This window comes from Aptenodytes patagonicus, chromosome 4, assembly GCF_965638725.1.
Source record: "Aptenodytes patagonicus chromosome 4, bAptPat1.pri.cur, whole genome shotgun sequence".
Lineage (NCBI taxonomy): Eukaryota > Metazoa > Chordata > Aves > Sphenisciformes > Spheniscidae > Aptenodytes > Aptenodytes patagonicus.
Genome location: NC_134952.1, coordinates 7,438,698 through 7,460,483, shown reverse-complemented (window position 1 = coordinate 7,460,483; position 21,786 = coordinate 7,438,698). Strand labels below are relative to the sequence as shown.

General features: G+C 41.0%; 1 protein-coding gene across 10 annotated transcripts in view; it reads left to right on the top strand.

Annotated features, from left to right (window-relative positions):
• Nucleotides 1-21,786, top strand: part of CTBP1 (C-terminal binding protein 1) — a 257,915-nt gene that overhangs the window by 89,019 nt on the left and 147,110 nt on the right. The window contains exon 1 of one of the 10 annotated variants that reach the window (XM_076335764.1): nt 5,227-5,274. The exons of 6 other annotated variants lie outside the window; for them this stretch is intronic. In XM_076335764.1, the coding sequence (XP_076191879.1) occupies nt 5,268-5,274 (7 nt within the window). In that variant the 5' untranslated portion in view covers nt 5,227-5,267. Of the gene's footprint in view, nt 1-5,226; nt 5,275-15,306; nt 15,403-21,786 lie in introns of those variants that run through there. 3 more of the 10 variants (XM_076335757.1, XM_076335762.1, XM_076335765.1) reach the window with 3 other exon arrangements.

Below are 21,786 nucleotides of genomic sequence, written 5' to 3'. Positions count from 1 at the left end.
GCAAAACTCCAGGGAGGAAACTGTAGGAGGAAGATGGGCTACAGATCCTTATTTCTAGATGGTTATCATATTAGTTACTGCTCTGAGAAAGCTGGTAAATTCTTAAAAGCCTATTTTAGATTTTAGTACAGTATCAACTGTTTTCTTAAATTCCTTATGGTCTCAAAATTACACACATGAAACGTCAGCTATGTTTACCAAAATATTTTCAAATTTAGATGAGGGTTGCAATGCAGGGAGATAGTTCAAAGAAGGAAGCGTATATCTGGTGTTGACAGTTTTGCAAAATGATGTGAATGTGCATCTACAATATTCAGAATTTTCACTGTAAGTAAAAAAACCCAGATCTTTACTCTTCCAAAAAAAAAACCCACCCCAAACCCCAACCCTATCATTATAACAGATTTTGACTTCAAAAATAGCATTTGTTCTTGTGCTTTAAATCAGAAAGTATCGAGGCTTTTTGTTGTAGCAATATATTCTATGACCGTTGAAAACCAGCGTGGAAAAAGACAACTGTAATGGGTTGCCACCTTTTTTTTAAGTTTCTGTGCAGAACCTAGATCTCTGGGAATCTGGGATTTTTGAGCCCTATAAGAGTGCAAAGAATAATAAGAAATGCTTAAATAAAAAAAAAATCTGAGCTCGTCGTATAATGCTCTACTGCATAATGACTGCTGTAAATTTGACATTTTAATAAGTGAGTGAAAGAAATGTTGTGATCACTGAGCGTATAGAGATTGCCTAGCCCCCGCCCCAAACCTGCCCATGGTGCTACCTCCTGTATAACCTCCCTTCCCTCACCCAACAGGCTCTGGTCTGTAAATGGCCGAACGTAAAGCCATACAGGTAGGACCAGAGGCTCTGGAGAGCCATGGGAGTTAAAACAGTGCCCTTAAAGCAGTGCTTCTGTTAAAGATCTGCAGTGTTATCCCATGTCTAAGATGAGTATCTGGATAATTCGACGTATGAACAAGAGAAATGCAGCTATCTCTTTGAGAGGCAGCACTTCACAGCATGATAGAGATTTAGCAGAAGTGTTGGCTCTTTGGAGAGACAGACTGTGGTCCTACCAAGACCTCTGGCGAAGTGCCCTTTCTGAACGTGGAAGGCGTTTGCCTTGTAGGAATGGTCAAATTTTAATTTGCTTTTCATTTAAGGTATTCAACAATTCTGTTTTTTCCAAGAAAAGAATGAGTTGACTTGGTCTTGAAGTACTTCATTAAATGATTGTTGAACTGATCAGACCATAAGCACAGTCTGGCCCAATGTCCTGTACCCAACAGCAGCCAAGAACAGGCCAACTATGTACGGTATTTCTAATACTTCCAGCCTTCAGGTATTTTCAGAATATGGACTTCTGAACCTGATGCAGCTTCTGTGTTGCACTCAGTGATATATATATATTTTTTTTTATTATTATTATTATTATTATTTCTTTTTTTTCCTTTCTCTGGGAGCGTGGCCGGTGCTCCTTTTCACTCCTATGAACTTAGGTCTCAGCATTCTTGTCTGGGAAGGAGGAAGGTTTATCAGAAGATGCACCAGGATCAAGTGACTGGTACCATCCAGATAAAAAGCAGTAGTGGGCATTTTTGACCACTGAAATTGCTATTTAGGATAGAAACGTTGTCATTCTGGGCGATAAGGTAAAGACATCCTGGTATATTTGATTATAGTACTTAACATTATGCATGCAGATACGTTTTAGAATAGACTAAGTAGGTATACATATATGCATGTATGCAGTCAATATCAGGGATAAATTTGCGTAATTATAGCTCATAATTTGTCTGCGTTGCAGCTATTTTTGAAAGTTAAATAATTGCTGATAGGAGGGAGTGGTAATTTATGGCAAGAGAAAATGCTCTCGCCTCATCTTATCTTGAGGGTGGTGGGTGTAATTCTGAAGCTGGTCCTCTTTGCTGCTTCTCTAAAATATGCATTGCTGCTCTCTGTAGTCACGTTTTGGTGACTGAAAAGATTCATAGCAGTGTGGGTATTTTCTTAGTAAATTAAATGGTCGCTGTGCAGAAAATCTGTAAAATATTGAAATAAATGGTGATTTGTAAGTGGGAATAGTTAGGTTTATTTTCCAAATAAAGATATTTCATTCTGAAAGAACGTAACAATTTATAATAAATTTCTAGGTGCTAATAATATACCAGAGAATAGATTGGGATTTTTCTAAACTGATCTAGGTTGCCGTAGTTAGGGAAGGCAGCAGCTTATCTAAGCAGTAAGCCATTTTTAAGGTACCATGTCTGTTTATTAACTTAACAACGTTCTGTAAATGATTAGATTGAAATGTGGATATGGCCTTTGAGAAGATGAATGTCATGAGAGAGAGCTGATAGAATTATAACTCCAAATATGTTCCTGTTTACGTGTTTAATATCTTATTAAATGCCATTTGTTTAAAAAAGGATTTCAACTCATACTGGGTCTAGTATAAACAAATATTGTTTTTATATTACTTAGGCTCTATTTGATTTTTGTTTCATGACAGCATTTCAGAATTAAGACTCCATTATTTACTAGCTAGAAAGAAGGACAGGAAAGACCTCGTATCGTGTGTTTAGCTAGGAAATCCATGGAAGTTCAGGAAGTGGCTAAACATCATGGATGTAAAATACTGAGTCACTGAAGCATTGCAAGTATGAAAGTACGCTTCCAGGAAATGCTGCATATTTTACTACAAAAGAAGTATTTGGAAGACCTGACAAGGCTTTAATCGTGTGAAGACTGCCTGAGAGCGCCACGGATCTGTCATTATAGAGGATTAAAACTAATTTCAGGACAGCCTTCTGTTGCTGTTGATGTGGCATAGTTAGCCTGCGGAGACCGAGTACTGAGGAGTTTCACGAACTAATAATTGTAAACGTCAATAAACAGGATCTCAGTAGTTTAAATACTTCGTTCGGGACATGTTTCAAAGCTGTATAGCAATAACCGAGCCAGGATAATGGCGCCTGAGGATGTGCCTAAGTGCGTTCTTCCCAGAAGTAAAGCCTTTGCCCTCAGAGGTGCTCGGTCTTCCTCCCCCGGGAAGGAATGACTTCTCCGATACCTTTACATGAGGTTGGAAAAGCTCTTCTTGATGCGTTTCTCAGTAGTGGAAAATATTCATGCAGGAAAATACTTAACCACATGTATAGCTTCAGACCTTCAAGTCCAATGGGATTCATTGTATTCCTAAATTCAAGCAAATACTTAATACTTAAAGTTACTCAGCAGGCACAAAGTTTTGATAAACGATGTCCATCTGTCAGGTAAGACACTTGCATTTCATGTATTTAAGTAAAATTTTCATCATCCTAATTGTACTAGAAATCTTTGTGTACTCCAATGATGACGACTGCTGAAGTCTGACTAGTTAAGGAATTAATTTGGTGTAAATATTCCCCGATGTAGGTAATCTGGTTTTATTACTTTTAACACCAAAATCAGCAACATATTTGAAGGAATAAATTACAAAGCAAGGAGAAGTCTAGAAAGTAATTATTACGGATATGGTAGTGAATTCTCTAACTACCACTTCAATGATTTTTTTTTTTTGTTACTTTCGGTTATGCTTTATAAAACATGTTTATAGACTATGTCAGCAATGTTCTTCCTCAGTTGCTGTTGCAAAGACTGTTTTTGCAGTTTATCACAAAATGCCAGTTTTGCTCAGCGTGTAATTTAATCTTATGCTTGGAAGCATCCACATTACTTGGTTATCACGAAATTATTCTTTAATAAAAATGTGTGCTTTGTGATCTATATTTTATTAATTTGGTGAGTCAGTTTATCGATTGTTGCAGATGCCATGAATGTATAATTTGTCACAGTTATTCGTTGCCTGTCAGCAGTTCATAGCACCACAGAGTTCTTGGCTCTTGGGGCACCTTAGAAATAGGTCTTTCTGCATCTGCAAAAGAAAAGCTTTCTCCTGTAAATTATCATCAAGACTTGGGTTGGTACCAGGTTTATCACTTCATGGCATGTATTATCCTGTAATAGCCAAACGCTGTGAACAGATGAGTAACACGGCCTGTTCCGGCAAGAGTGGTCACTTGCTGGAGTGACCATTTAAAATCAGTGATTTTAAATGCTGGGCGTGAGGTCAGAAGGAGCACAACATTAGAAATGGGAGGCGCAGATTTTCTCACTTTTTTAGTTCACTCTAAACTTAGGAATGATTAGAGTCATGAGGCTGGAACAACAAAATAAAAATCAGAGCTTTTTTTTAAGTCCCCTCTTCTACAGTTGATAGTTTTCTGCTGTAATATACAGCAGTCAGTCATGAGTTTTGTTGATTGAAAAGTTTAGTTTTATGAACAAATGCTAATGTATTTCAATTTTTTAAAAAATAAGACTGTGCATTTTTTTTTTTAGTAAAGCAGCTATTTATTCCCCAAATTGTTGGACTTAATAAGAATATTGACTTTGCTAATAATTTTGCAGCGGTGATACAGTGTAAAGCTTTGCATGCTGAAGTGGTGTGGTTGAAACATCTGCTGGTTTCGTTTCGGCATGTTTAAAGGCCGGGTTTGGCACCCAAGGAGCTCGTTCCAGTCGTGCACCGAGTTTGTGTGCGGCGTTATTAAAAAAGCGGTGCCTGAACAGACACTCCTCGGAGGCTCAGGTTTTAGCTGGAGTAGGCTGTAGGGTTTTTCGTCCCCTCATCTTTCTGGGTTCTCTGAAATATTACGCTCTGGTGCTTAGCGGCAGTCGGTGTTGATTTACGCGGGGGTGTCCCTTCCCGCGCAGCGGAGCGAGTTCCTGGGGTTGGTCTGTATGAGGTGCGGTTGGGTTGGGTGGGGGGTTACGTGGACATCCCCCCCCCCCCCCCAAAAAAAAAAAAAAAAAAAAAGGAAAAAGGGAAAGAAAAAAAGGGGGAAGGGGGAAAAAAGCAAAAGAAAAGAGGGGGGAAAAAAGGAAAAGGGAGGGGGGAAAAAAGGGTAAAAAAAACAGAGGAAAAAAAGGGTAAAAAGAAAAAAAAAAAGGTGGGGGGGCCGGGAGCGGAGAAGAGGGCAGAGCCCGGCTGGGGTCCGGAGCCCCCTCCCCACCTCCGCGGTGGCGGCGGCTCTCCCCTCCGCGCCGCCCCCCCCCGCCCCGCCGCCGGCCGGGTAATGAGCCGCGCTGGGGTTGGCGGAGGGCCGGCGGCGGGCGGCCGCCATTGGCTGCGGGCGGGAGGCTCTCCGCCCCGATTGGTCGGGCCCGCCTGCCCCGTATTTTCAGCAGCAGCAGCGGCGTATTCCGGTGGGGAGCCGGCGGCGGGGATGCAAGGTGGGTGGATGGGGTCCCCGTCCCTCCCCGCCTGCGGCGGGCCGTCCGAACCCCCCGGCCCCGCTCACCGTCCCGCGGCCGAGTCGATCGGTTTAGCTTGTTTTTTTGAATCGTTCCCCCTCCGGCGGCGCGTTGGGCGGGGTGCCTGCGCTCCCGGGCTGCGCCAGCGCGCAGCGGTGCGGTGGGGCCGGGGCAGCCGCAGCCCCGCCGGCGCCGGGCAACGCCGCGTCCTGCGCCGCGGGGGGACGGCGCCGGGCGGCCAGCCTCCGCCTGCCAGCGCGCCCCTCGCCTCCCGGCTCCAGGGTTGTGGTGGGGGGTTTTTTTTTGGGGGGGACACACACGACGGGGTTCTTTGTGCGTGGGTGGAAGGGCCGGGTGTGCGGGTCCGGGGAGGGGGGGGGCACAAAGGCCCCCGTTCAGCAGAAGTTTGCCCAGCCAGCGCCAGCGGGACGGGCTTAAAATGCGAGATGCCCCCAGCGCGGCTCGAGTCAATTTATTTTATTGAAAATTACTGCCGTTACCACCGCTGCCGGGCGGAACCCCGGGTTTGGGTTTGGGTGGCCGGGGCCGGCGGGGGTCTCTCGGTGCCGGGTAGCCTCCGGCCGGCTTCGCTGATGCTGCGCAGGTTGGGGCAAAAATTCACCTTCCGAACGCGGAGCTTGCGCTGCGGGTTCTCCTCTGGTTTTAAAATTGAGGTCGGCGTGTGTTGAATGGCAGAAAGTAAATGGGGGTCGGCTCGGGCTGCCCTCGGATCCCTGCTGGAAGTCCCGGATCCTTCCCATCAGTTATTTTCTGGATTTGCTAGATACTAAACTACTGTCTCCCCTTCAGTCTGAGACTATAGCTAATTGGAAATGGACGTGATTGTGTGTTGTTATCCGAACATATTTTGTTGGTTTAAATTTAAAATAACAAATGCGAAGTTAAATATCTTCCATTGTTATCCTGTCTTCTAAATCTGTTGTATGGTTCAGGGACAAATTTGGCTCTATATTATTTGGTAACATAGTTAGTATCGTCTCTTTTTCATGAGGCGTGTTACAGTCAACTATTTATTCTATTTCTTCTGTATATTTCATCTCTTATTAAAACCACATCCACCTTTTTAAGTTCTGAGTTTCCTAGTGGTTTTCATGGCAAAAGTTATAGCTGATGAGATATATTCAGTTATTTCTGATGGAGATATGTTTTAAGCCAGAAAGATCTTCTGACAGATTTTGCAACTTTTCTCCGTGGCGTTTTCTGAGTTACGACTGGGTTGCGTGCTTTCTGTGCCATCTAGGAGTCAGCTAGAAATTTAAATATGCTATGGAGCATCCCCAGCTGGAGGCAGGACTTGAAATTGTAGTATGTTTGCATGATCATTTCTGTGAGATAAGTGAACCGTGGAAACTTGAGATATAAGTACCTGATTTGAGCAGGTCAAAAAACAATGCCTGAATTTTCCTTTTGAATAAAATGGCCACTGAACCTTTAAGGTGCCCTATATAGAAGTTTGGGTTAAAATCAGTGGTGCTGTCAGTGAAGCCAGTGTGATCTACACCTGAGTTTGCTTGCGATGCTGTTAACCCCTTGATGGGCGTCGTAGAGGCAGAAGGATGCGTGTGGATCCAGGTCTATTGCTAGGCCTAAAAACTTCATTTTTTGTTGCTAGCCTGAAGCCGTAGGAAGCAGTAAAGATTTTTCCGGGGAGTGATGGAAGAATTTCAGTCTGGCCCCGCCGAGCAGGAGCAGCCCCTGCGCCTCTGGGGCGTGGGAAGCGGCCGGAGGAGCCGCGCCGCCACAGGTTGATGGGTCCTCACCTCTCGCCCATGCACCCATGGGTGCACAGGCAGCCTGACGGCCGAGAGGGACTGCGCCAGTGTGATCCTCTTTGTAAAAAGTAACGATGAATGGAAACGGCACCTGTTGCAGCACCGGTGATTCGTCAGCTCCTAGAAAAAATGGGACATACCTGCAGTTTTATGATTATCTACTCAAATCACTTAGTCTAAAATGATAGATATCCAGGGAATTTAAATTGAATTTAACAGTGTATTGTATTCAAATGATTGTGAATACTTGAGTGTATGAGAAATGCAGATAGCTACATATAAAGTATTTTTTTAATTATGAAATAAATACCATTTATACAAGTGATATATGCTTTTAAAATGAAGCTAGCTCCAGTTCAGTAACTACTGTTTAAAAGTAGAAATATCCATGCGTACATTTTATTGCCTTTTGATTTCATTACATAATGGCATGCATAATTATAATATTTTATATAAAACTTTTCCAGAGCATCCTCAGAAAACAGACAGGATAATGTCTGTGTCTTGTTGATACTTCCTGAGACTTCTTTAGCGTAAATAGCAAATTCTGATTTCTAATAGTGTGTAAACAAACTGCAGCCAGGCTGGCAGGCGTTGCCTGCTTGTGGTGGTAACAGAAATATCAAAGATGACGTGAGTACTGCAGAACTGAATTACCCCTCCACGCCTCCTGCTTGTTTTCTCACCCAGACAGGTGAGATAGAGCAGACAAAGTCTTTTCCTTCCCTGTCGCACGGTACCGGATTGCTTACCGGGTACCATGTACAGATCCAGTGGCCCCACAGAGCTGAAGAAAACCTTGCTGTTTCTTACTCTTGCACTTAACTTAGTAAGTGTAGACTATTACCTAAAGGAGATGCGTGTTACTAAAAAAAAAAAAAAATCTTTCCCAAATATAAATAGATAATAAACTCTTAATAAGTATTTTTCTGAATAACCAAGCATAAAAAAAAAAATCAGGCTAGAGAAAGTAAAGCTCAATTAGTTGGTGGGGGTTTTTTCCTAATTATATGAGTTGGATAACAGTTCAGACTCCAATATATGATTCATGGGGATACAATGAATCTGCTATACATAGATTACTGGAGGATCAGCATCAGTAAATGCATAAATCATAAATTTATTAAAAAATCATCTCTGAATTATCTATCTTTTACCTACCGATGTGTCTGAATGAAAGGATCAAAGTTTTAGCAGGTATCGTTTAGTTGTTTTGATGCTGTTTTTTGCTTTTTTCCTTTGTTGTGACCTTGTTGGATGGAGGGAGAATATTTCCTTTGTAAAGTGTCAGGGATTATTGACTTCTTGAAAGTGGTAGTTTCTGTCTAATAGCGATGTGACTTACTGTAGCACTTTTCTCTGATTGCAGCAATGTTTATTTCAAAAGTATAATTTTCGTATTTAAACACATGCAGTGTTAGATTGGAAAACTTTTAGTGACAATTGCACGGCATGTTTGGTTTTAAATGGTTATTTTGAATGACATCAGAAAAATTAATTTGTAGTTTTTAAAGATCTGTGATTTTTCTATCTGTTATTTAATAGAGCTGTAATGTTATCACCGAGCGCTGCCAGTTCAGTATGAAGTGCAATGTGTAACATTTTCTGGTGGTAGAGTTGCTCTAAGTGGAGAAATAATTTAAGCGGTACAAGGATTTTTATAGCCCTCTTGTCACAATTAACTATGTTTATGAAATATGAATTTACACAACATCTGCCTTTCGGGGCCAGCGTTCCCGTCGGAGACCGCTCGCTTCACAGAGCAGCAGCGTCGTGTCTAAAGCATCATGGCAGGGCATGGAGCCTGCGCGGTGGACGGGCAACCGGGGCAGTGAAGTGATTCACTTGGTACATATTGTTGGGAAACTTGTGCAGGAAATGCAGATGTTTCTAAGAATAAAACCTTCTTTCGTTTTCATTTTAGGAGGGTGACTTGCTTAGGTGCAGCAAGGTCCCTGACCCTTGACTGGCTCATCCCGTTCTTGGTCCCTGCGGTCTCTCCTCGTCCCCCTAATTCCTGAGCTAGTGCGTAGGCAAAAAGGGTGGCACATGTGGCACGCTTGTGGAGCGGGATTTGGGGTCTGGCACACACCATTACAATTTAGTTTGGAGAGAACGGCACTCGTATTTCCTGCAGCTGAAGATGAGGACTTGCAATGAGATGGGTGAATCCAGCTGGACCTTGCAAGGTGTGGGGTTCATCATCCAAGCGATGGGTTGTCTCCTCGAGACCTTCTTTCTCTACACGCATATTAGTGGTCACCCCCTTAATGGAGGCTAGGGCTTCAGGCAGAAGGGAAGAGCTGACATTTTATGTGGTTACACCTACCAAATTTGTCTCGTTGTGGACCACTGTGTCTTTTATTGGTTTATTTTCCTCCAGCAATTGGTGTTCTGCCTCTCGCCCTCCCAGCAAAGCTCAGAGATGGTCATTAATGTCTAACTGGTAAAATTTTTGTAAGCATCACAGCAAAGGCAAGTTTACAGGAGGACAAAGTAGCTTGAGAGATATTGATGCTTCTCCTCAGTAAGGGTTGGCTTGGGGGGAAAGATCAGGAGGTGCTTTATGAAAGATGCAGCTTCCCATCATGGGCCAACTTGGGTCGCAAGTAGCTTGTAATACCAGTGAAAAATGGGCACAATGGTGAGAGACTGTGAAAAACCTTAAAAATAATTCTGTACCTCTCCTCCCACTTTTCATGCATCACCTATCTTGACTAGTAAAGGTTTCAGATCTGGCACCGTCCCTCAGGGCAGAAACTGTGTAATGTGTAAGGTCTCAACCTGGCTGGCACGTGGGGATATGCAACACTCAGTACGTGGAAATTGTTCTGAAACATTCACAGTAAGCGCTGTTGGCACAACATCCTGCAGCTTTTGAGGCACAATATTAAGAAACGAGTACTCAAACTAGAGGTTGTACAACTTGGAAAATCTGGTGTGATGGTTCGGTTGGGCTGTGGAATCGATCTAAATGCTCACTGCTATTTTTGCCATCATTATTCACGGCAAAATAATTGAGGCCATTCATAAAGCAAGCTGTGTTGTCGTGAAGAATAGCAGGAGACTGTGCCGTGTGTTACCTTTACATCCAAATTTTAGAAAAGTGAAGTCAAAATAACACCAAGTGTTGTATCTTGGTGAAACCATCCAGCAAAACCTCCTCGTTCTTGTACAGATATTTAGTCCAGCCTTCTGCTGCTGCCTCCTGAGGCTTTACTGCTAATTGTTCTTTTACTGATACTTGCAAATTATTGTGATTGCTAGGTCAGAGTGAAAAATTATGTGCAACAGGTAGCTGTTGCAGTGCAGATCAATCATTATCTTAGAGCTGGTTTAATCTGTTGAAGGAAAGAGTCCAAACTAGAGAATTATCTCTTCTTTGGGTTATCCTTCTATAAAATGGGAATGATCATCACCATAAAAGGTGCTTTAGGACTTATTAAATATTTCTGAAGCACTTAGGAATCATAGTTAAAAAAATAATTGCCTAGTAAATTATCTACTTAATAAAGTGTAAAAAATAAAAGATCTAGGGTATATTAGGCTTCATAATCATTTAAATAGATGCATGTAGTTTATTTACCTCCTCAGCGAGAACTAACAACCATTGAAAGCAAATAGTTCTTTAGGAGAACTATATTTGCAAAATGAAATTATTTAAATCAAGGTTTCCAGTTCACTAGTTTAAATTACTTTTACATTTATGATTTAGACTTTGATTTAAATCATACTTTGTACTGTTAATGTTCAAAATTTATCATCAACACTGAAGCTGTGAACACAAAAGACGTTCTTGGCAAGACTTGCAGAATGTAATAGTATATTTCTCTGGAATACTAAAAATTTAGAAAACAAAACCTTTCTCTCAGCACTTGGGATGTTTGATATCTGGGGGGGAAAAAAAACCCAAGCTGCAAACGATTGTACTTTAGTCAGCAGACTAATGGGTGGCTGTTCCAGTGGCCTTAATATAGGAAGGAAAGGGCTGGGTAGAGGTACTGCCAGCACGTGGCTTTGTGGTCATGGGTCTTTTTAGAATCGGAGGAATATTTATAAAGATTTTCTTGAAGAAATAGCATCAGTCTCGTCATCAAATATAAAAGGACTGATAATGTTTGCCATTGCTTTTGTTGATTAGGAGTAAAACCAAGAAAGAAACTTGTTCTGCATTACCAGCAGAAATACTGCAGAGTCGAAAGGACTTCCTACAGCTTTTTATTCATTTATTGTTCTGCCTAGCAATTAGATAAACAAAACCTCTTTAGATTGTCTTTACACTTCACAGATTGGCATTTGTTTTTCTGTTTTAGAAAAAATCCAAAAAACAGACCAACAAGCTGAGATTTTCGTCAGTCAGTCAGGAAGTTTAGACCAAAGTTTCCAGAATTTGTGACTCTTATTCTTGTGTTACCGCAGCTGGGAGTATGAAGGGGAAGGTGTGTGCCTCAGATGAAAATTGTGTCTAGCCTTGCAAGCTGTGCAAGGCTGTAAATCCTCAAACCAGCTCTGCTTCCCAGCAGTTTTACACGGATCCCGGTACAGCTACGGTATGGGGATGTGGGAGCTGTGGGTGATGCTCAGGCAAACGCATTGAGAACATGGTGCACTTACGTCTTCTGCTTGGTCTCTTTTGGATGGTGAAAGGGGATGGTCTGCTCGCTCTTTTCACGGGACCCATATATGCTCAAAGATTTCCCAGAATTAAATGCCTGTAAATTAGGAGCAGAGGAATGGCTCTGGGCAGTGACTTACTAGCCCTTCGCTTGCCTTCAGGAAAGGTTGCAAACAGGGATCTGATGTGCACCCGTTAAGAAATGGCAATTTCGGCTTTAAGTAACGATCCTTTAAATTGTGATTTGCATTTGTATTTTTAAGGAGTAAATACCAGAATGCATACATAGGTACTATAACTAGTTACATAAAAATTAAGACCCCGCCATTAAATGACTCAGTTAAAAAAAAAAAAAAAAAAAAGAGAAAAATAGTCTCGTAGGCTACCACCGTTTCATGTATGGATATCTAAGCTAGATTTTTAAAATTCTTAGTATTTCAAAATACTGTAATGTTTTGGAACTGTTGAATTGCTGTTTGAATGTTCCATATTTCAATTGTAGTTTTGTAGCTTCCTATTTTCATTCTTACTCAGAATATCTTTAAATAGAATAACCTCTGAGTTGTTACTGTGATATATTGGTACTGCACTTTGAAAACCAAGATCAATAATCATATTTTCTGTCCCCCCCAAAACAAAACAAAAAATTCCATTATTTGCTGAATTGTTCAAAAATGTTGTTTGGCTCATTTTGTGTGTACCCACTTCAGTGACCAGAATGTCAGTGGAGGCTTTGTTTAAATGTTTTTTCTTTATTTTTTTCCCCCCACTCCCACCCACACATACACCTGTTCATCTAAGTCTTTTGGGCCAGACATTGGTTTATTTGGTTGGGCTTTATGGCTTTTTTTTTTTCCCCCTTCGCTCAGTTAACTGCTTGTTGTCAGCAGTGCTGGCACATCCCCTTGTTTTCAGTAGGCTGCCTGTGGAAAAAAGGCTCCTTTCCAATGGCAAAGAGTTAATCTGGCTCGGAGTTGGATTAACTGTTGCGGTAGCTCATGATAAACATCTGTTGCAATACTCCCAGATGAGAACATTGCTTTCAAAAGCATTTACTGCACATTTTGAACCCGTGCACTTTACTTGTGGTTTTATTTTTTTTCCCTCCCAATTACTAAATTCTTTCGAAAGGACATAAATCCAAAGAGTCTATCTCAGAGATGGTGTTTATTTTATGATACAGAGAAGGAAATGTGGTTATTGAGTTATTGTTCATGCGCTAGAGCCCCCGAATATTTCTGACTGGAGCGCAGAAGCGTGTGCGTTCCTTAATCAAAACCAACTGCGGGAGCCGGCTCCTGGGAGCGCTGCCATGTGTGTCAGTGCTCCGTGTGGAGTCCTTTGGACGCCAGTCCTCTGGGTATTTTCTTCCTGCTCTGAATTTGGCAAGATAAGGCTGGTGGGGAGGAGTAGAGTTTTACTTGGACCTGGAACCCAAGGGTGGGTATATGATTGGAAGGGTTTGCCAGTGGGACTTGGACTTTGCCGTTGAGGAAACCTTCTACTATTTCCCTGGAATCTTTTTTTTTTTTAAGTTTTTAAATTCTAGATTTAGTGGACCAAATAATGACAATTTCCCCTACAGCTGGCCTTTGAAGTAAGGTCTTCTAGCTGCCAGTTCTCTCTGTGGCTGAGGATCAGGAGCAAGCAAGTAAAGCAAGCTTTGGTAGGTTTTCCCAAAACATCAACAACTTTCTCCTCCACCCCGCCCAAACCACAAAACCTACCCATGCTCGGTGTCTCTGGGAAAATAACATTGGAAAACAACATGGAATATCTTAAATGGTGGACGTTTCCCGACAAATCGGTTTTCTTTCTTATGCTAATGCTCTTAACGAAATCATGTTCAAAGCATTTTCACCCATTTTTCTCAGCAGATGAAAAACATTTTGTGCTAAATTTCCTACACTTAACGTTTCCTACCACTATCAAAAAAAATACCCGAGTACTTTACATATGTGCCGATCATCACCAGAATTAACTTTCTTTGCATAGTAGTCTAACGAATGTAGATGATGAAATGGGGGACTACCACACAACAAAGATACTTGTGGTAAAATGCAAAAGTCTGTAATTTTACTTCTTGCTGATTTTCTTAGGTCTGGTGGAAACACTTGTTTTAACAATAAATCTGTAAGAACAGCCATACTGATACAGATAGAGCACATCTAATTCAATATCCTGTCTCTGACGGTGATCAGCAGCAGGTATGTAGGGAAGGGTACAAGAACAGTGATAAAGTGATAAAATCTAAGGTGAGGTTTCTTAGTTTACCAGTTTTATGGTGGTACCAGGATTTTCAGAATCTGCTTCCTAATCATAATGCTGAAATGACAGATGTGCAGTACTTAAAGCCTCAGCTTTCTCTTAAAGACCATGATAGCGATAGCTATCATGGATAGCGATAAAAGAGGGAAAAAACCTGAGAAGTAATGGATAGTATGTAAGATAGAGAGAAATAATGGGATAGACCAGGAAAAAGAAAAAAGGGGCTATAATTACTGCATAGTGTAAAGAAATGGCAGAAGAAGGTTGCCGCGTTACCCAAGAGGCGAGGGCCTCCTGCACTGGAGCTCGCCGAGACCCTGCTCTGACGGGCTTTCAGCCGTCACCTGCGTCCCATCATTTGGGCGTGGGGAAGAGTAGGGCATAACCAGGACATGGAGAAATAGTTGGCCTGAGCCTGGTTCAAGGCAAGAAAGATGGCAGAGGGCAGAAGAATGAAGTGTGAGAGAAGAAACAGATGGGAAAGGGGGACGGGAGTGATGGGAGCGTCAAAGAAACCTGTAGAAGCTCCGGGTTATTCTTGGTCTGTAAACATCTGTCCATTCAAATTAATGAATAAGTATTGTATGTCTAGGGAATATCTTCTGCAGGTTTGCACTGAATCCCTTGTAGCACCGCTGTACTTTTCCCAGCCTTTGAGACACCCAGATTTTATTTTTAGTGCTAGCCTGGGTTCTGTTTTATGGCAAACCTGTTCTGGCTTGCTGCAGTCATTACTGCTAAGGCCATCTAAATAGCAACTCGAAAATACTTAAAGCAATGTAAATAGTAATAATGGCAGGGGGGTTGGAACTAGGTGATCTTTAAGTTCCCTTCCAACCCAAACCATTCTATGATTCTGCTATGATTTTTGTCTGCGTGTGGATTAAAAGGTACTCCTAGGATGGACTTGTTCTTGGGTCAGGTTTTTTAATGCTATAGAGCAAAAGCATGATGAGCCTTACATTACTGGCGTACAGATGTAATGGTACTGTACTTTAAATAACAGACTTGAAGGCGTTGTGACTAGGATATTGTCACTTTAGCATTCACTTCTTAAAAGTAGATTTTTAAGGAGCTTTTACAGAGGTGTATGGAAAAGTGTTATTGACTGTCTGAAGTGAATTCAAGAATAATACCGATGAGGAGGTGTCACAGCGATCTGCTCACCAAAATAAGTCGTACTGCAAGCTAGTATCAAACTTGACAAATTCGGGTTTTATTTTATGTATCAGGATGAAGAGAAGGTGATACGTTTGAGTACAAAAGGGCAAAAACCACCTTGAATTTAAACACAGTGTACATAGTCCTATGAGCCAAGGGGGGTTGGTTACAACCAGAGAAAAGTGGGTGCTTTATGGTGACCTTATAGGAAGGATAGCTTCATCTGTAGGCAAAGATCAGGCAAAGGAAATGTTTCAGCTCGTAGACAAGGTAGGTACAAGATCAAAAAAATACAGACTGGTCATTAATAAATTCATATTTTGATACATATATATATAAATAAGCATACTATAAATTAATAGTGTTGATAGTATTGTGTATATATAATATTAGAACAAAGTTTCATGTGGTGAAAGGAAAAAAATTCAGAAACAGCCTCACAGTATAGGAACAGGAGGGACTAAGAAACACCATGCGTTTCAGGAATGAGCTTCATTTGCCTTTTTAAGAGGATTGTAGGAAACTGATGCTTTCTCAGTTCCCCAGAAGGCTTCTCCGAGCCCGGCATTCTCAAATTCAGGGAGCCTGGAGTCTGGTGCTGGTTTTCTCAAATACGTGCTGTAGAAGGTGCTTTGATTTGCACCCCCTTGTTCCTGTGGCAGCTGTGGACAGGAGGAGTACAGGAGTGAATTGTGCTCGCTCTTTCCGCCAAGGAAGCGTACCTTTTCTGCTGGTTATCTGTGCTCCTGGAGAACCTGAGTCTTTGTACGCTTCTTACCAGTCAATAAAATGAAATGCAACTTCCACAATTTCTACTCTCCGTAGGAAAATAGGAGCTCTAATGAGGTGTATATAAAATAAAATTTTTTCAAAATATAATACTCTGGCATATACTTGTTACTCTTACTATGTAGCTTTTTATTAAAAGGTTTATAAAGCTAACTTGTCAGCATTTTGCTTTTTTCCCCCCTATCGCAATAATGTTTCTTTTGTTTTTTTAAAGATATCGTACCACCCCCTTAGAATAAACAAACATTCTCCAGCTTCAGTGTGGGTGCATTTTTAAACCACACGGAGGAATTTTTTATGGATGGCTTTGTATTTTCTCTTCTGATACGCATCTCCACATTTGCCTACCAGCTTTCCGAAGTCCTCTCTAAACATCCCAGTGATTTCATTGGCGTGGACAGATAATGGATGTGCTGCGTCTCTATGTTATATATTTAACATAAAAGAGAATTTACCCTTGAATTTCAACCTTCAGTTAAAGAATCTTACTTTTCCTATGTCCTTATAGATTCACTTGACTTTCAAAAGAAGATTCCTCAGAATTGAAGGGGGTTCTGATGGCTCATTTGCACATCGGTTTACAGTAACTTTTTACACTCAGGCTTTATTACCTCCTGTAATTCTTTTTTGTTGTGGTTCCTTTAGTAAACAGAGAGAGTCCTACAGTTCTGTTTCTTAAATGCCTCTCATACTTGTGCTGAGCTGTTAATGGGTCTGTTAGTATTGTTGAGTATTAACAGAAGAATAAGAATTGCTGTGTTGTAATTGTATTCTCATCGAATATTAATGAGAGCCGCCTTAGATGTATGAATTATTGTTCTTAGGAAAGAAAATTAAACGACAAAGAAAAAAAAAGTACCGTTCTAGAGGAACACAATAATAAAAATCAGTAAGCCTTCAATCTGGTCTTTAACTCATCGCTCCTCCTCTTCTAACCCCCTTTATGCTTCCTGTAGGTATCACAGAAATCTGCTCCGCACCATATGTGCTCCGGTACCTAGGCACAACAGGGGGCCGGGAGCCGGGTGCCAGTTTTGACAATGAATTTTCTTTTTCTGTTTATCTCAGCCTTAAATTACTTGAACCTTATTTAGTCTTAAAAACTGTGACTACGGAGCTAATATGTTATGCAGCATTGAGAGGAACTGGAAACACTTTTCATTGCTATGCAAAATGCAGCTGGGGTATGGCGCAGAATTAACAATACGGAGCTATGCTGGTGAAAATGTGAGCTGTAGTTTATTTGCATTTCTGTCGTTAAATATCTTATTACCATCTATTTGTTTTTTCTTTCCTCTCTCCTGCAGTGCAAAAAAGGGTGATTACTAGAAGGTAGGAATTGTACAACTGCTGGAAACCGCCTTAAATCAGTGACCTTCGGTTGACCTCTGCAACCGCTGGTGTGAGCCATGGTATTTTTTTCAGAGCTAAGTTAGTACCTCTGCGATCCTCCTTCTTTCATCAAACCTGATTCAACTTTCATACCGAGTTGCCGACGTGCAAGCAAAATCCAAATATAGGAATAGCTAAAAAAATTCTCTCTCGTAAATATAAAGACAGTGCATCAGTACATAATAAAACTGCAGAAGTGTTTCCTGGGACTTGCTTGAGCATTAAAACTTTGCAGTTTATGTAGCGTAATATAATTTTCCTGATGTTTTTTGGTAGCAGTTATTTCTAAATAGGCAAAATGAGCTGCCGTTGCAATACTTGGCTTTTTGTGGACCTGGTGATCTGAATGAGGAATACAGAGGAAACTTTAGGTTCGTGGTTTGTTTTGTGAGATTTCGAAGGGGCTTCGGTTTATATTCCAAAATACGTAATTTCTTTGCCAGTCTCACGTGCCAGCTCCTTGTCATCCTTTATTCTCCCCCGTCTGACATCAGTTTCTCTCTTGTCCATTTAAAACTGAAACTTGAAAAACTGCAGTTTTATACTTTATATTATTCTTCTACCCCAGAGCTGTTTTTAGTGTCTTTATTGCAAGTAGACAGATGGTGATATTTGGTTTCCTGTCAGTTTTAATGAATATAGATAGGAGTGATAAGAACATTTGCTTCGTTTAGCAAACTTCCTTTTCTGGCTTTTAATTAATGAAGTGCTCACTGATGTGCCGCTGCTTTTGTATGTGGTACAGTTAAATCTTATATATGATTCAACTTGTAGTGTCGGAAAATGAAAAGGAGGATGAAAATAACTTCTTCTTCTCAGTATCCCTTAAAGTTTACTTACACAGACTTTGAATACTGACATCAGAAATGTAACGTGCTTGTATGAGCTGCCATAGCAGCATCCTTTGTTTCTTTGTATTTAGGTAATATTTTCTTTTTAAAAACAGAAGCCGAAGGAAATGGCCTGTGTTTGGTGTTGCAGTTAACCTGGGGTGAGGTTCAGCTCAGCTTCCGAGCAACTTGCTCCTCATGCAACTTCTTAAATAGAATAAGGTCCACAGCAAAAAATTAATAAAAAGAAAAGAAAACGACTTTTCAAGCTTTTTTTTCCTGTGTTTTGTCCTCCTTGGAGAGAACTGGAACATTAATCCTAATATTGATTTTCTTTTCGAATAATTTGATTTCTGTGTTAGCTTAGCACAGACGTTATTTTAGATTCTTGTAAACTATTTTAGAGTCTGTTGTTCTTAAGATCTTTCTCCAATGTTTAACCCTAAGGTTTTTTTTCCTTTCTTTTTGTGTATAATGTGGTTCTAATGCAGGTTCTGAATTGGTGTTCGTAGCCTAAGTTGTTTAAGTAATTTCTGCCTTGCCATAGCAGTTTGAATTCTTTAATGGTAAAAGTAACCACGTCTGTGTGTATAAAAATATTTCAGTGAGTAAAGCCTGAATACTGCCTGTAGATATAAAATCTCTGCTTTAGCTTTGTAGCTCTAATAGGTTAAGATCTCACTAGATGGAGAGGAATGATTTGGGGTGAAGGACAAGAGGGTGATCATTGGGAAGATTATTTTCTTAACCATCTGACTATTGCTAATTCTGAAGAAACGGATTTTAAACTTTGTTGTATCTTAGTGTCCCTGTTTCCTGAGTTAAAAAATGGGCTTGATTTTGTACTTCTTTTCAAGGCTTTTGTTTTGTTGTAACCTTATAAGGATAGGATTTGGTTCCCTGATGGCAAATCTGTGCAGGAAAAAAAGTTGGTTTATTTTAGAAAGCTGTTTTAAAATACTCCAACAACCCTGTCAGGAGGCAGAAGTAGTAGTTATTTTATATTATTTCTCGTGTCTTTCTGAAAATGTCACGAAGTGCAAACCCCGTTCCTCCTGAAAACTTTAACTTGGTGAAAGATACCTCTAATTTAAATGAGTTAAAAACAAACAGAAAATGTTTTCACTGATCTATTGGGTGGTGAAGGCAAATAATCAGGTGCTCTTGCTATTACATGAATGATATTACTTCTGCAAACAAACAGCGACTGAGGCTTTGAATGTGTCCTTCCTTCCCCAAGGTCACAAGTTAGAAAACAAAATCACAAAAGGATGCCCCAAGAACAGCTTATGTTTAAATAAATACTCACTTTCTGTATTTGCATTCAGTGTCGGTAGGTTAACATTCCGGTGTTGGTTTTTGCAAGGGTGACGACAAAAGGCTTGCTAGCCGTTTTAGAGAGAAATGAGGATCTCTGTTGGCAGCTCTAGCACGGTGCCTTCTGCTTGGGTAGCTGGAAAATGGCTCATGTGCTGCAGGAACAAAACCTGTGTTTCAGGTCCCGGGCATGTTCATGTACTGTATTTTTATTATGAAGGTCCTTTCTGCTGAACCAGAAGTGAACCTTGTTCCAGACAACAGTGCAGAATGCCGGGGTCTGTTTTAATCTATATTATTGTCCTTGCAAAAATCAGTGTAAACAAAAAGTGCATCGTGGTGCCTCAGAATTTGCAGACAAGAACATTTTAACGTTGTTAGTTACAATATTAAGGTCGTGTTTTTATTTCTTTCTGGTTCCTTGTCATCCTTCAGGAAACAGAACTGCGTGTCTTCCGTCTTATAATAAAATAATGTTTTCTGATGCATCTAAACTGGTATGCACTGCTGTATTTGACACACGTATTTGTGAATTTTATATGAAATCCATGCTTGAATTAATGTGAAAAATAAACAGATTTGATTCAGACTGAATAAAGCCTTTTCCCTCTGGAAAGAAACCATAGTCTATATTTGTGGGGTTTATTTTTCTTTAGCATTTGCTTCTTATTCTCCAAATAATTGTAGTTGCATGTTTCTCCTTTTTCCAATATTTGCCAAAATCTCCAGCAGTTCTTACTCTCTCATATCTCCTTCAATCATGAGCCAGAAGGAAAAAGAAAGTCATCTCTGGAAAAGAAAACCCACAGGGCTCCATTCCCTTCCCACGCCCCATCATTTTCTCTCCACATTTTTGAAGATGCGAAGCAATTTAGGTCAGCGTTCTCCATCGTTCCTGTTTCCTAACCTGATTCCTCTTCTTGCAGAGAGAAACCAAAGGAAGATACAGAAGAGAAGTTGAAGAAGAAAGGAAAGAAAGAGGAAAAAGTAGTGGAGAAAATCAGGACAGAGTTGACTTTTTCTAAGAGGAGTTATCCAGGCAGCAAAATATGCAGCTTCCCTCCTCTTTTTTTTTCTGTTTTTAGCCCATCCCAGATACTGCTCTTTCGAGATAAGTGGGTCAGGCGAAAGGGCATAATTAATAACGATTTCACAGTTGCTGTGGGTATGGGAGAGCATAGTAAGAAGGGCGGATTCAAGGAAATGTTGGCAGTCTCTCAATGGGAAGCTCCCAGCTGAGCCCCAGGTTGCTGTGCCCAGCTATCTTCTGTCACAGGACTTTGGGCTCTGCCAGCCAGGTGGGAGCTGGATCAAAGTGGGAATAGAGCAGATGGTGAAGTGCAGCACATCCAGACTTGCCGAACTTAGTATGGGGCAGTAGGTATTTGTGGGAGCAGTTGGGGAAAGGATGGATCAACCCTTTGAACAGGATCATAGGGAAATAACCAGGAAAGTACCCTGACCAGGGACATTAGAAAATGAGATGTAAACTCAGAATCTCTGACATGAAAAATTATTAATAAGGACTATTTCTTCTGGCCCACATGTGCCTCCAGTTTTTATTATCCTGCAGTGCTTTGTTTCCCCCAGTCGGTGATCACGTAGCATCAACAAGGCTTGTATGGGGTATGGTACACGTGTTACAAGGACAGCAATCCGTGCATTGCTGCTGCGAGATTAACTCAATTTTAACATCTGAAGATAAGGAGAAGGAGATAACACACGCAGCTAGTTACAGTTTGAGTATGCTGCTGCTGAGGAAATTTTTTATTAATAGGTAGATCTATGTCAAGAAAAAAATGTGAGCTATAAACCATATAGTGACATTGCTGTGATAGAAGATGGAATGACACACTACCTGCATTCTTCAAATCAGCTTTCTGCGGAGTTTACATTTCATTTGCTTTTACTGTTCTTTTCCTGATGGAGCGATGTTACTATGAAACAGCCGTACTGCATCGTGGTCAGGCCTAGTGCCGTGTTTTCGGATGCTCCTAAAGTTCCAGCAGTCCTTTCCGAGTCCTGGCATGCCGTCTTCTCTTGAGCAGGTGGAGCCTGTTGGATTAATATTCCCAACAGCCTCTGTGCTTGGATTATATACCCCCAACATCACCTGCTTGTGTTGCCACCAGTGCCTTTTTGGTTTTTTTTGGCTGGAGAACATACTGCAAGAAAAGCTTTTATCTTGTTAAAAAGGAAGCGCCTGAACAGGAGCTTTTTACATCCCTATGACACATTCAACTCGGCCACCTTGGAAATTCGATTGGTGGGAGCAGCATGTCCAGGTTACTGCGGTAGAGGCTCGTGAAGATTTACTTCATCCAGC